This window comes from Typopeltis vanoorti, chromosome 15, assembly GCF_054136105.1.
Source record: "Typopeltis vanoorti isolate ZY-2024b chromosome 15, IOZ_Tvanoo_1.0, whole genome shotgun sequence".
NCBI classification, from domain to species: domain Eukaryota; kingdom Metazoa; phylum Arthropoda; class Arachnida; order Uropygi; family Thelyphonidae; genus Typopeltis; species Typopeltis vanoorti.
The window spans coordinates 103,561,050-103,576,864 of record NC_143563.1 but is presented as its reverse complement, the minus strand read 5'-3'; the positions used below and the strand labels follow the sequence as shown (position 1 = coordinate 103,576,864).

The 15,815-nt window shown below is 35.8% G+C and overlaps 1 protein-coding gene across 3 annotated transcripts in view; it reads right to left on the bottom strand.

Annotated features, from left to right (window-relative positions):
- The window catches only part of LOC150099045 (methylosome protein WDR77-like), a 190,449-nt gene that overhangs the window by 58,066 nt on the left and 116,568 nt on the right, over positions 1-15,815 (bottom strand). For all 3 annotated transcript variants that reach the window (XM_090405301.1, XM_090405302.1, XM_090405303.1), the window contains exon 8: positions 5,259-5,445. In XM_090405301.1, coding sequence (XP_090261427.1) covers positions 5,259-5,445 — 187 coding nt within the window. The remainder of the gene's footprint in view (positions 1-5,258; positions 5,446-15,815) is intronic.

Here is a 15,815-nt window from a genome sequence, read left to right as displayed (position 1 = left end):
CATAGCATTTCAGTTTTATTTTTAAATGTTATTCCTCTGCCTCTAAGATGTGCAAGTAATTATTCAGCTACTAACCTAATTTCTCTGTGTCCTTTGGCATATAAGGTGAGATCTGTCTTCTTCAGTTATCACCATTTTTCTTCTGTCATTTTTTCACCAAGTAAATTTAGGCCTTCTCTTTTTTCTCTGTCCATTCTCAGTATGTGGCCAATCTTCTTCCATTTGTATCTTTTTATATTATCATGCAATATTTATTTATTTATTTATTGCTTTGCTTATTTACCTAACTCATTTGTCACACAGCCAAAATGTTTTTAATATCTGAAGAAAAACACTTTGTTTGAAAAACTATTAAATGTAGCTTCCTATTTCTTTTGTCAATTTTTCATGTCTCTGATCAAAGTTAATAAGGCTTATGCATTGCTACGAAAGATGTTTATTTTGGTTTTATTATGATATTTGGATAAAAATAAACCACCTGAAGAAAGAGCATCATTACTTCGATTCTAGTCACCAACTAGAGGAACTTTTTCCAAACTTTTTTTTGACCAGTTCCCGAGTTAGTGATCTCTGGCATGGGCAAGCAGGGTTTTTCTCCCGGAAACTCGGATTTTTCATCCCCTAAACTCAAGAAAATTGACCGTAGAACCCACACTATATTCAGACAAAAAATACTGTGTTAGGGTTAGGTACCACGAGATAGTGGCACTTGTTTGTCGTCTCTTCAGTGCATGCTGCTTAATTAGTGATAGCCTTGAGCCAGCTATCTCTGATTGGCTACCAGTAGAAATTGAACTGCCCACTCAGTCTCCAAAAAGTTAGACAGGGCTAAAACAGCTTGGCCTACTCATTATGTGGGAATAAAAGATGTTAGCTTAAATTTAATTTAAGGAAACTAATGTTCTTAAGGGATATGCTCGAAATAAACTGACACTCCTTTTCGAGTGGTTCAGGGCTTTCACTGAATGCCCTGAAGTGGCTAGAAAATGTCTCACGGTCTTAGTTGCTTTCAATTGTGTAACCTTTACTAACCCTCAGTACTAATGTGCTATAGTATTATCCTAATGTTTACATTTTCATCATCATCGCTACATTCCTGGTATGTATCTTCAAGGCATATGTGTACACAAGCTATTATGACAATACTGCACAATCAGGTTGCATTATTACCAGTACCCACAACAGAACCAACACTATTTTCAGACATTTAGAAAAAAAATACTGTGTTAGGGTTAGGTATCACAAGATAGTGGCACTTGTTAGCCATCTCTTTACTGTGTGCCACTTAATTAGTGATAGCCTTGGGCCAGCTATCTCTGATTGGCTACCAGTGGAGATTGATCCCGAATCTCATCCACTTCCTGAAATACAGATTCTAGGTTCTTCAGCCACTGTCCATGAAATTTCTCGGTCCACTCCTGCTGATCTTTTAACTAACTCATCTTTTTCCCGATAATTTCTGTGATGAATTTCTTATTTTTTGAGAACTGGCATTTTCATACAGTTTTAATTTTATGCCTTTCTTCTGTGAGTTTAGGTCTTGTTTTCATTAGCCATTCTTTATCCTTTAGTATTTAAACAGTGTCAGCCATTTCATACTTTCCATCTTGTTTCTATCACTTCCTCTGGGTTTTCTCCTTTTCCACTTTCTTGTTTCTTTCAACATCAATATTATTCAATTTCAATGGCTTATCAGCTTTTTCATTCTCCAAAATTTGTAGCTGATTCATTCTTTATCATCACAAAAATTTTTTTTCTTTTATTTCATTCCTTTTTAACTTAGACATATCTACTTTTTTTTAAATTTTTTATTCCTACGTAGCTTTAAATTACATTTAGCCAGTAATGATCACATCTTGCATCAGCTCCTTGCTTTCTCTTAACATGTAATAAGTTTTAAAAGATGCACTTGATTGCAATGTGGCCAGTATGGCTTTTGTTTTTGGCATCAGACATTACAAAATACATTTCATGTATTTTATTTCCTTATATTTACACACGCTTTTTCTCACAGAAGAATCTTCATTTTACAAAAAACTACTAGTATATCACCATTCTCAATTCTTTAGGCCACATGCATCTCATTATCTAATGCTCTCTCATCTTCATTATTTCTTTTGCCAATTCTGGCATTCACATATTTGTTCTATACATTTTTGTAATTTTTCATTAAAGACTTCTTTTTCTTTGAGATCTTTATCATCTGTTGGTGCAGAAATCTATAAGGTAATTAATTTAACATATCTTGAATATAATCTTGCCACTTATTTAGTCATTTAGGTGGATACCAATTCATTATGCTTTTACATATCTCTTCAATCGCTGTTTAAATAAATATTTGTTATTTGCTTAAATTCTCATGGAAAAAAACTGGACTTTATTTGAAAAGATATTCTTCTTCTTATGGTGTTATCTTCTATCGAAGATCAGCGACCATCTTGGCGAACAAACTGCATTCTCACATTAATCTGAGCAGTTGTATGCAGTTCTATCCTGTCCATGTCTTGATGTTGTCAAACAAAGATATTCTTTTTCTTCCTGTAGCTCCTTTGCAATCAATTCTTCCTACCAAAATAGTTTGTAGAAGTTGGTATTTGCCATTTCTCATGATGTGGCCAAGATATGATGTTTTTCATTTCTTGATTGTTTGTATGAGATCTTTGGCTTTGCCAATGGATTTTAAGACATCTTCATTGGTAATTTTTTCTGTCCATGATATCTTTAGCATTCTTCTATATAGCCACATCTCAAAGGCTTCAATTTTCTTGATGCTTGTCGCCTTCAAAGTCCATGTTTCAACTCCATAGAGCAGAATGGACCAGACATAGCATTTCAGCATCTGATTTCTATGTTTTGGTCTTTACTGCAGAATAATATTCTCATTTTCATGAAGGACTGCCATGCAACTTCAACCCTTGTCTTTATATCTATTTCAGGATCCCACTTTTCATTAAGCCAGCAACCAAGATATTTATACCTTGACACTTGATCGATATTTTTCCCATTGAGTGTCAGTTTCATTGATGAGGTAGGATATTTGCTGATGACCATGTATTTCGTCTTGATGTTTATATTTATTCCCATTCTTTGGCTTTCTATGTCTACTCTTGTCGATGAGTTTTTGAAGATCAGTGATGTTTTCAGTAATTAGCACGGTGTCATCTGCATATCGTAGGTTGTTAATCTTTCCATTTATTGTGATTCCCTCTGATATATGTTGAACAAGAGTGGCAAGAGCACCTCGTCTCACTCCTCTTTTGATGTTAAAATCACTAGTAGTAATGTTGTCTAATTGAATGGTAGCTAATTGGTTCCAATACAGATTTCTTATTAATCTTATGTCTTGTTCGTCTAGCCCTATTCGTTGAAGGACTTCTATTAAGTTAGTTTGTCTAGATTTGTATATAGATTTCAATTTCGATTTGTATATAGATATACAGGGTGTTCGGGATAAATTTGACAGTTTCGTAAGGAAAAAGAAAATCTTCTTTGTATCTATTAAATTTAATGAATTGACAAAAAAACATTACAGGCAGAGTTAATTACAATACTATCAACAAGATTTACTCAAAATAACCACCATTAGCATCGATCACAGCTTCAATTCTGCTTCGGAACCTCGAACAAGCTGATGCTACAGTCTCCCTGGGAAGGGCCGCAAAAACTGTTTTAATTTTATCCATTAACTGGGCTTTTGTATTACTGGAAGTGCGATTGGTGTCTTTTTCAACTGCGCCCCATACAAAATAATCCATGGGGTTAAGGTCTGGGGAGTTTGGAGGCCAAACATTTGGACTGGTGAAGTCGTAGAAATTTTCAGACAACCATTTTTGACTTTTCCCAGAGGTGTGGCAAGGGGCCGAATCCTGCTGCCATACATACGGCCTACCATTGGCTACCCTTGTTATCCAGGGCTTGACTACAGTTAGCAACTCCACGAACAAAGCCCGAATTCCAATGCCAGGGTTCTTCAACACCTGTTCCTGCAGATTTGCGAGGAATTCTGCTGTACGAACGCAATCAGATCGTCTGCTAGGGATCTTTCTTCTTGCTACATCCTCGTAGTCACCATTGCAAGTCTCTAGTTCATGCCTGATTGTTTTTACTGTATTCAGGGAGCATTGGGCAGCAGTCGTAATATCCTTATTTTGATGGCGGGCACGAATCATCATGATACAAGTTATTCTCTTCCATGATTCAGGTGGGTTCCAGCTATCCATCCTTTCTGACATCTTGTATATGAATGAAGAAGGGTCCAAACTTTTAAATGAAGAGAAGTGTGTGTTAATACATGTAACTTACGGAAAAATATAATTAATTATAAATATGTCAAATTTATCCCGAACACCCTATATATTTCAAAAATCATTTGACAAAGTCAAATGCTTTTCGAAATCTATGAAACACATAAAGACAGATTTGTTTTTATTTGAATTTTTTTTATTTGAACATTATTTGAATAGTCTCTAATACTTTTGGTAAGATGTAGCTAATGAATACCTTTCTAGGCAGCCTTACTGTATGCCGTTAACTGTGCATGATGGAAAGACCCACTTTTCCACATTAAATTACGAACTATTACATTCACAATCTTCTTTTCTGATGATGGCTGTCTTTATCAAAATTATTTTTTACTCAGAGTGGTAGTTCCATGAATTTCTATAATGAATACTACATACTGGTCAATGAAGAACACTTGAGGCATAATATTTCAGTTTAATTTGCAACTATTTCTTCTTTCTCTCTCTCTCTCTCTCTCTAAGATGTGGAAAAAAACAATAAACAAAACCTTGCAAAAAATGAATAAATTAATATGCATTGGCCATCAGGAGTGCCATATGTCATGATTGACTGGTTAAAAAAAATAAAAAATAAAATGCTATATCTACCAATAATTCCCACCAGGAAGAATGTTTTCCTTACTGTGAATCTAAATCAGACACTGAGTGAAATTATCAGTTTCAGCTTGCACTTTGTGCTGAATGTAACTTTTTTAAAATCAATCCTCCACATGAAAAGTATGAAAATGATTTCACAGAATCATAAAACTGGGTGTGTTGCATGCCTGAGAATGAACTGTCCTGCTATATATATCCTTATAATCTAACTAGCCAGAAGAGGGTTATCATATGCATGGTTATCATATACATGGAAAAGAAACGTTACATGGACAGACTTTGTATTTATCTATTATAAGATATGTCTAAAGAGAAAATACTGCAAAAACAGAAATAAAATAATAATTGAACATTATTTACCTGTTGTTCAATGAAAATACTAATCTGAAAACAGGTCTTTCATGAGGTTTAAATTTCAAGACTGGACTAACTGCACTTCGAATATCTTTGACCACTACAAGACCGCTATTATCACCTACAGCAAAAACTGTAGGACTATGTGGTTGCCAAGCTACTGCAGTAGGAACGGACAGCAGTGGTATTTTACCTGAAAAATTAAAATATTACATAAAATATCTGTTTAGTTCATGAATGTGCAATATATCACAAAAATGGCGAAATACGACTAAGCAAGTGCACATGGCTACAATAGCAGGAAGATAAGCACATCATATAAAAGGCAAGATCTTACTGTTCTAATTGACACTCTTCATGGGTGGAGTTATGGAAACAAGTTCAAGGTCTCAAAATTAACTATCTCCCATATTTTAGGTAAAGTGAGGCAGCCAAATTGTTTAGATTGAATGAATGTTGTTGTAATGCTGTGGTAGATTTCAGAAATACTCTCTCTGATTTATATCTGTTTCTGTACGAGGGTCGTCTGAAAAGTTGTAGGCCTCGACCATAGATGACAACACTATCGGCAGGATTTTTTTTTTCTAAGTTGGTACACCTATCATAAGCATCCATGTAAAATTGCAAGTCATTCTATCAAGTAGTTTGTTTTATACAGCTGTCTGAAGCAAAAGTGTTGTCTATATCCCTTGAAATGGATAAAATTCAGTATCATGTGGTTATAAAATTCTTTGTAAAAGAAGATTTAAAAATTAAATTCGAATGAATTTCTTTTAATTCGAATGAATTAAAAGAAATTCATTCGAAGTTCATAAAAGTTTATGGGCACTCTTCTCCTTCGTTTTCTACAATTAAGAAATGGGCTGCCAAGTTTAAACGTGGCCGTACCAGTCTTGAAGATGATCCACGTGAAGGACGTCCAAAAAGCATAACACCACCAGAAATCATTGATCAAGTGCAAGATATGGTATTGGATGACTAGCGAGTCAAAGTGCATGAAATTGCTGAGACTATAGGCATTTCAAAAGAACGTGTAGGATATATTTTGCATGAAGAATTGCATATGAAAAAGCTTTGCGCAAGATGTATGCCGCACTTGCTCACAGCAGATCAAAAATGCACTCACACGAATATCTCTGAACAGTACTTGGGGTGTTTGAACAAGAATAAAACTGATTTCGTGCACTTTATTACTATAGATGAGACTTGGATTCACTATTACACACCAGAATCCAAACAGCACTCAAAACAGTGGACAGAAGCTGGTTGTTCAGCACCAAAGAAGACAAAGTAGGTTCCATCAGCAGGAAAAGTCACGGCATCGGTGTTTTGGGATGCTAAAGGCGTTTTGTTTATTAATTACTTCGAAAAGGGTAAAAAAATAAAAAATAACCGGGGAATATTATTCTGATCTTTTATCCAGACTAGACGAAAAAAATCATGAGAAAAGACCCAGTTTGCAAAAGAAAAAATCATCTTTCATCAGGACAATGAACCTGCCCACAAAGATGTTTTGGCAATGGGAAAATTAAGGGATCTACACTATGAATTGGAACATCCACCCTATTCCCCAGATTTTGCTCCCTCTGACTTATCTCTTCCCAAAACTAAAACTCTTCCTCACTGGTCAGCATTTTTCTTCGAATCAAGAGGTGATTGCAGCTGTAGAGGGGTATTTTGCACATCTTACTGAAAACCACTACAGGGACAGGATAATAGTGCTGGGGCGTCGCTGGAATAAATGTATTAGTCTAAAATAATTTTGAAATTATAAATTCGTTTTTTCATTGTTAGGCTGAGAATGTTTCAGACCACTCTCGTATAAAAGGAATGATTTATTCCACTGGATCTGAAAATTCATATCCAAGGCATTAGCATGGTTTACTACACCACGACTGTAGTGCAGATAATGAACATAGTTTCTGTGTTTTTTCTCCAAATGGCTATTGGTATTTTTCCTGTTATTCAAATTATGAAAGTTTGCAGGAGCAGAGGGTAATGTCAGAGAATATTTCTGAGATGCCATGGTTGTAGGGAATGGCCATGGATTTTTTTTTGGGTGGGAAGATTGAGTTTGGAGGATGTTCTGTAGATGTTGTGAAAGGGAAAGCTGTTGGCTAAAAAAAGCATCATGTCAAGATGTGCTAAAAATGTTTCGAACACATCCAAGCCATGCCACCAAAGGAGTTTAGGGCTGTAGTTTAAAAATGTTTCATGAAAAGATTGGCAAGGAGAGAAGGAGGAAATCCATAGCTGTGCCTTCAATTTGCTTGAGGGTTTTTCCTTGCCATGTAAAATAGCCTCAGTTCATGGTAAAACTAAATAAAGCTACCATGTATGTGGAAATGATTAGTTTTTTTTATGTTGCTCCTACCCATGAAAGGTTATCTGCAAACCATTTTGCACTCTGGGTAGGCTAGGGATTTTTCTCCCTACCAATATATATAATCTCCCAGATCTATTCCTAAAGAATTATTACTTACAAAGATCGAAAAAAGCTACTTCCTTTCTTCCTACCGAAGAGGCAAACCTACTCCACATTGAATCCATTTTCATCATAAATAATGCCAAACCCCCTACAGACAATCTCTCTTCATCAGAACAACAGGCTATTAAGAAGTTACAAAACAAAAATATAATTATTCTTCCTGCAGATAAAGGCAACGCCACAGTTGTTCTTAACATTGATGAATATCATAACAAGATGATGGAATTGTTACGGAGTGACACTTACTCGATCCACTTGAGAGATCCCACCCATGAACGTCACAACTGGACCAACAACCTACTGAGAACTATCTTTGAATTACCTAGAAACATATGCCTTTCTCTTCGTTCTCTCCATCCGCTTATTCCACTTTGACCTACTGTAGAAGGAATTGATTCTCCAACATATAACCTTTCAAAATATCTGGCTAAACCTCTCAAATGTTTTCCCAGTGAATCATCGTCTTTCATTAAAAACTCTTCAGATTTTGTCTCATGTATAAAAGATATTAGTATTAAGGAAGATGAAATGATGGCTAGTTTTGATATAGTCTCCTTATTCAAAAGTGTTCCTATGGACGAAGTTCTTGTACTACTCAAAGATAAATTATCTAAAAAGATCATGGCCTTACTTACTCAGTGCATCCAATCAGGATACTTTAAGTTTCAGGACAGGACACCATCTATAAACAAAATTCTGGCCTTGCAATGGGTAATCCGTTGTCACCTGTACTTGCGAACATCTATTTAGAAGATCTAGAAGTTAAAGCCATCTCTTCTTATCCTTTAAAACCAAGAATTTGGAAATGATATATTGATGGCATTTTCCTGATTTGGAGCCATGGCCGTGAATCTCTCCTGAACTTCCTAGAACATCTAAATCAGGCATGGGCAACCTTTCCTAGTTCGGGGGCCAAATTATCATTCTGTCTCTAAGTCAAGGGCCGGACCAAATTATTAAATAAAATAAATTAATATTAAATGAATTAAAACAAGTTGCTACTTCATATTTCATTTATTTATAATATAATGCTTTGGTATAAAGCTCTACATAAATTTTATAATATAATGAATGACATAATTTAATGTGAAGATTAGCCTTATACTTCAACTACGAGACTATCAAGATCGAGATAATTGCATAGAATTTTTGAGTTTTCCGTCCGTTATTCTTGTCCGAATTTTTGATTTGTTGTATTTCGTCCTCGAAAAAACTGTTCACACATATATATGCTGCCAAAAAGACAAATGATTTTTCTTGAAAAGGCACGTAAATTTGTATATTTTTCTTATACCAAATAAAATTTAAAAAAATCCGTCAAAGCAATGTTGTTAAATTGTGATTTTAGCACTAAATTCACCTGAAGCTCAATAAGTTCCATCTGTAAGTTATCTGGCACATTATTTACATCAGCATCCATTGGACGAGCAAATATAGAGAATGTTGAGTCATTGGTTTTGAAGTCAGCAAACCTTGAATCAAATTGTTCTATTAGTGCCTTCAGTTCATCTCCATAATAATTATAAGGGATATTTTTATGAGTTGCTAGAGTAGGAAAATTATAACAATTTTTAGCTCTTATCTGACTTTCCAACAATCTTAGTTTATTAAAAAAAGCTTTGACATGTCCATGCAGTTCATGAACCAATTGTGCTCTTATTTTGCAATTTAAGATTAAGTTCGTTTAGGTATCCGGTGACATCTACAAGGAATGCTAAATCATACACCCACTCATCATCTTTTACTTGGTTAATTGTGTTTACTTTCATGTCCATAAAATCTACAATGTCTTGTCTCAGATCATAAAATCGTTTTAGCATTTTACCTTTACTCAACCACCTCACTTCACAATAATAAGACACATCTTCATAATCCAAAAATAGGTCTGCCAAATACTCCTTAAATTTGCGGTGATTAAGTGCACATGACTTAATAAAGTTAATACTGGCTACTACAACTTCCATAACATTTGTGAATTTAATCGATTTTGCACACAGATTTTGTTGGTGGATAATGCAGTGAAAATTTTTTAAATTTTCCAGATGGATCTGTAGTTCTATTGCTCTTTTGTGAACTATTCCAATAAATCCCTTCTGTGCACCAACCATTGCAGGGGCTCCATCAGTGCATATGCCAGATAGTGAACTCCATTTAAGCCCAAATCTCTCGAAGACTGTGTTGACTGTTTCAAATATATCTTCACCGGTAGTTACTCCTTTTAACAGCTGAAGCGTCCATAATTCTTCTGTAATGTTGAAATCCGTATCAACTCCTCGAATAAATATTGCTAGTTGTGCTCTATCGGAGGCATCGGTGCTGTCATCCAAAGCAATTGAAAATGCTCTCAAACAAAACTGTCTTCTACACTGCAGGCACCGAACAGAACATAACATCAATGCAGGCACCAAACAAAGCACAACACTAACGCAAGTACCGAACTGACACGTTGTAATACGTTCACACACACCACTAGTCAAAGTGAGAAAGACCTTTGTAGGAGAAAACATAGTGTGTTTTGCGCAAGTCATATGACGTCAGCTTAATGTGAATTAGTAGAACACACCATGTTTTCTCCCACCATGAATCAGACAAACTCCGCTGAAATAGATTAGGGCCAGATCAAAAGAAGTAGAGGGCCGGATCCGGCCTGCGGGTTGCACATATGTGATCTAAATAATTAACATCCGAACATAAAATTTATGGCTGAGTTTGTAGCTAATGGTTCTCTTCCTTTTTTGAACATCAAACTGACCTGTTCCTCAGAGAAATTAAAAAGCCCGATTTACAGAAAAGCCACCCACACCAACAGCTATCTCCACAGTCGCTACCATTATTATCTTTTTCAAAAGTTTGGAATCATTTCTACACTAGGACATCGTCCTCACTCTCTTCTTGATGATGAAATAGAACTTAATTTTCTCAGGTCTACTTTTCAACTAAATAGTTATTCACAAAAAACAATTGACAAATTTCAATTAAATCCACCCGCTCGCAATAATGAAGAGACCAATAGGGTGAAAGGTAATATTTCTATACTATCCATAAGCTCTGTCTCACCCAAATTTGCCAAGGTTCTTAGGAAATACAACATAAGAACTTTATTTACATCTCTTCTGAAAATCCGCTCCTTACTGAGCCGTCCGAAACCTAGACATCACAACTTAAATATCCCAGTGTTTACCAGATTTGGTGCAACTGTGATATACCATACTTTGGATAAACAGAGAAATCAATCCAGTTACGTATTGAAGAACATAAGAGAGACTCAGTTACAGGAGAATGCGAGCCAGTACTTTGTCTAGTCATGTTCTGTTCTGAGCTGACAATAATGAAGAAAACCTTAGCCATACAGTCCTATGGGACAAGTCTGATAATATTTTCCATTGCCAGAATGAATTAGAAAGAAAGATAATAGAATCAAACGAAATTATTCTCAACCCCTTACATCTCAACAACAACCTGAGGTACAACCTTTCAGACTGTCATTGTGCTACGATCAAATACTGGCGTTCGCAAGATGCTATATGCATGCATATGCCCAACAATGAAACCAACGAGAGAACAGTTTTGAATGTGTAGACGTCAACGTTTCTGCATTGAATATTAATATTATTATTATTATTATTGTTCCGGGAAACTCCAAGGAGTCGACAGACTCATCGAGGGAGGCTCTAACATCATGTCAAGAACAACTATTCAACATTCACACAGCTATCATACCTTGCCTTGAACTCACTCACGGTCGTAGCACCCACAACAGACTCTGGAAGCTTATTCCACTCATTTACCACTCTCCAAGTAAAGAACCTAGCTCTAACACCCTTGTCAACCACGCTCTTGCCCAGCTTCCATGCATGGCCCCTAGTCCTCCCACCACCAGTCATATTTTCAAAAATATCTTCTGGATCAATCTTATAAAAACCCTTCAGTAATTTGAATGTCTCAATCATATCACCCCTCCTTCGCCTATCGTCCAATTTCTGCAACCCACAAATCTTCAACCTATTCTCATAAGGTTCATTCCACAGACCTACTATACACGGAAAGTTAGTGTATACACTATATGTATACACTAACTTTCCGTGTTGTTTACAGTTATTTCCACTATGTTTTACTGGTTATTTCTTTTTTAATGTGCACCTAAAGAAGGCTGATACAAGCTGAAACTAGTTGTGCTATGAAATTTTGTTTTCTTTTTTCTCAGTTTCTAGTCATTCAATATTTTTAAATATATATATATATATATATATATATATATATATATATATACAGTAAAACCCCCGTTTTTACGTTTTCCTGCCATTTATGTCATTTACCGTTGGTCCCGTCTTAAAGCCTATTCTCACGATATATTGTTTTCCCACTATTAACAACTTGATGTGGACGTTATTTCCCGTGATTTGTGTTTTTTTCCTTGGGTGGTAACACTGATTTTCGAATCGATTTCTGCAGAAATCTGCACATTTCTGTTCCCAGGTGGCATTGCTTTCGGCTGTAGTTTCGTTTCCGCCATCATGGTGGCTTGCACGCTTGCAGCAGTGATGTAATGATGAGGATTACTGCATTTTTCAATCACAGTACAAATTGATATTGCAGACTTTCTGGTAAGTAATTTAGCATGTGATAGTAGCTTTCAAGTTGTGGTGGTGGATGATCCAAATTAGTAACATGGAGAAAAAAGACAGAAAATGTATTTCGGTACAAGAAAAGATGGCAATTCTGCAACGTGTAGATGGGCATGTCGGAACACGTGTTCAATTAGCAAAAGAAGATGGTCTCTCCATGTCTACTTTGAACACGATAGTAAAAAACAGGTCAAGCATTGAACTCAATGCAAAGCAATCTGGCGTTATGTCAAAAAAAACGAAAATATATCCGGACATCGACATACGATGAATTGGATAAACTTGTGGCGGAGTGGTTTGTTTCTACGAGAGTGTCGGGTATTCCAGTTGATGGTACTATACTCCGAGCGAAAGCCCTTGAATTTGCTGCGAGGTTGGGGATTAATGGTTTTACTGCATCAAATGGATGGATTGATTGTTTCAAGGCTCGTCACAATATTGTGTATAATCAAGTGTGTGGAGAAAGTAATAGTGTTGCAGGGGAAACTGTAAACCAGTGGAAACATGAACTAAAGACTATTATTCAAGACTACGAACCGAAAAATATTTTCAATGTTGAGGAAACTGGGCTCTTTTATAACATTCTGCCAAGTAAAACATTGTGTTTTAAAGGAAAGAAGTGTCACGGTGGGAAAACTCAGCAAGCAGAGGGCAACTGTTTTGCTCATGGTCAATGCTGATGGATCAGAAAAATTACCTCCACTGGTAATTGGTAAATTTAAAAAGCCAAGGTGTTTTAAGAACGTGAAAAATCTGCTTACTAAGTATGATGCCAACAGCACAGCATGGATGACCAGCAGCATCCACCATGCATGCTTTGGATGCTAAAATGGGGACAAATCACCGCAAAATACTACTGCTAGACAAATGTCCTGCACACTCTGAAAATCTGCAGCTCAGAAACATTAGATTAGTGTTCTGTTCTTTCCCCCTAATTGTATAAGTGAGCTTCAGCCATTAGAACTAGGCATCATCCATGCATTTAAATGGAAATATAGAAAAATGCTTGTTGAAAAAGTTGTGTTTATGCATGATAATAGTATGGACCCAAAACAAATGACCATATCAATCCTTGATGCCATGCATTATGTGGCCAAAGCATGGTTGCATGTTACTCCTGAAACCATATCCAACTGTTTCCAGAAGGCAGAAGTTACGTTTGCAGAAAAGGAGGAACAACTACAGGAGGAAGAAGATATATCAGAGCACAACAACTGGTATGTGATGGATGAGTCTTCCTCATTTCAAGACTATGTTGATGCTGGTGTGATCACATCAATGGTACCAAGTGTAGAGGACACCCTTTCCAACCACCTTGGTGAAGAAGAAGAAAAGGAAGAAGCGGTTGAAGAAGACTCTGATCAAAAACCTACTGTCCCTATTAGTAAAGAAGCAATGGAAGCTATCTGTTTTGAGGCGGTACATTGCAAGTGCATCAGGAGACAGTGGGGCATTTAATGCCTTATACACTGTGGAGAGGTATTTGGAACTTATAAGAGTGCAGAAAAAGCAAAAACAATCAACAATTAAAGATTTTTTTAAAAATAGATAATGTAAGTAATTGTAAATTCATTTATTTTCAGTTATTAAATTTTGTAATCTAGCATGTAGACTTACATACTAGCAGTAAGTCATCTTTTAGCCTTTTTTTAATGATTTTTTACATTTCCTACTATTTACACTTTTTTCCATCAGGCAACTAAAAAGTGTAAAAAAGGGGTTTTACTGTATATATATATATATATATTTTTTTTTTTTTTTGACAATTTTTGATTCATTCTTTACAAAGTTCAGAAACCCTGCTTTAGTGACCAAAAATGGAACTTTTTTCAAGCCACACCAGTTCTGAGGTTTCTTTTAAGGATACATAAGTGAGCAGGGAGGACATTAAAACTAACCATGTCGGAATCTTTAAGTATCAAGTCTTACAAGTAAGATTTAAAGACTGAAGCGACAGTAACGTCAAGTTTTGCATAGCCTCCCTGTTCACTAATGTACACTTAAAAGAAACCTCAGAACTAATTCAGACTCTCTTTTCCCCTGAGATAGTAGCCTTTTTCAGTTTTTACCATGAACTCAGGCTATTTGAAGGCTATGGCTTTCTCTCTGCCATCTTACCCACCAAACTTTTCATGGAACATTTTGAAAATGGAAAGGATATTATATCCTTCCCATTCACTAACTGATACCATGGGACCAAACATAGTATTCTTCTGAGGTTGTCATAGTTTCCAACTCTGTAGTTTAGCATGTAACCTATCCCAAATGAAACATCCACATACTTATCTATGTCACAGGTCAATATATCATGATCAGTGGTGACAAATTGCCTTTTAATTAAGAGATTAACAGTCTCAACAGTTGCCTTCATCCTTCCATTCTAGTGGCCTTATTGTCAGAACAATCACAATGTAACAGTACAAAAGTAACTCTGGGTAGTGATGCTTTTGTGCATTGTAAGGCACAAATGATATCGTTATAGTGGCTAAAACAGGATTCTGACTTATAGGGATTCAATCATCATCATCTCACATTAAAGACAAACATGTTCAGTTCCCAATGCATGTGATGTATGAACCTAAAGGTGTTCACATTCCTTCCATGTTTGACCACTGCCACCACCATCTGTTCCCGCTAGGGACAGATGGTGGTGGCAGTGTGGCTAGCAATGGATGAGCCAGTCAAATACTCACTTTAATCTGATAATTTGACCATGCACATGAATGTGAATTCCCATTTCAACCTACTATTCTTAAAACTGACTTATGCACTATCTCTCATACTAACTTAATTATCTAGCCCTGTACATGCATCTCCTGTGAGCATACTCCAGTCTAAGCTTCTCTATTATACCTATCACACTATTTTACACAACTAGTCATCTTTTGAATCATTGGGATCATCCCATCTATACCACCAACAGTCTTACAAGTAACCAACACCATCCCATCTATACCACCAACAGTCTTACTTGTCCCAATGAGCACGTCATCATTGTAGTGCATGGAAGATTTGAAAAGATGCTTAAATACTGCAGTATCTAAATATATCCCTAGAATTCAAATAACAAATCAGGTGAGAATGAAATGGATGTGCAATCTTATTAAGCAAGAGATCCATAAAAGGAAGATAATGTAGAAGGAATACTTCTACATTATCTTCCTTGATAATGTAGAAGAGAATAAGGGTGAGAAGAGTTGCAAAATACATAAAGCACAGGCTAGAAAAGTTATATGGAAAGCAAAGTTAGACAAAAAATAAATTAGTGTGCAGGCTAAGGCAACCCAAAAGAACTATCATTATCTGCAAATAAAATAAGTAATCAAGGTGAAAAAAGAACTTGAAAACAGAGCCATAACAATTTACTCTAATGAGTTTGCTCATTCAAACAATTTGAAAGAGTTATAAATTATTAACAATGCGTTTATAAACAATGACTAGAACAAAAAT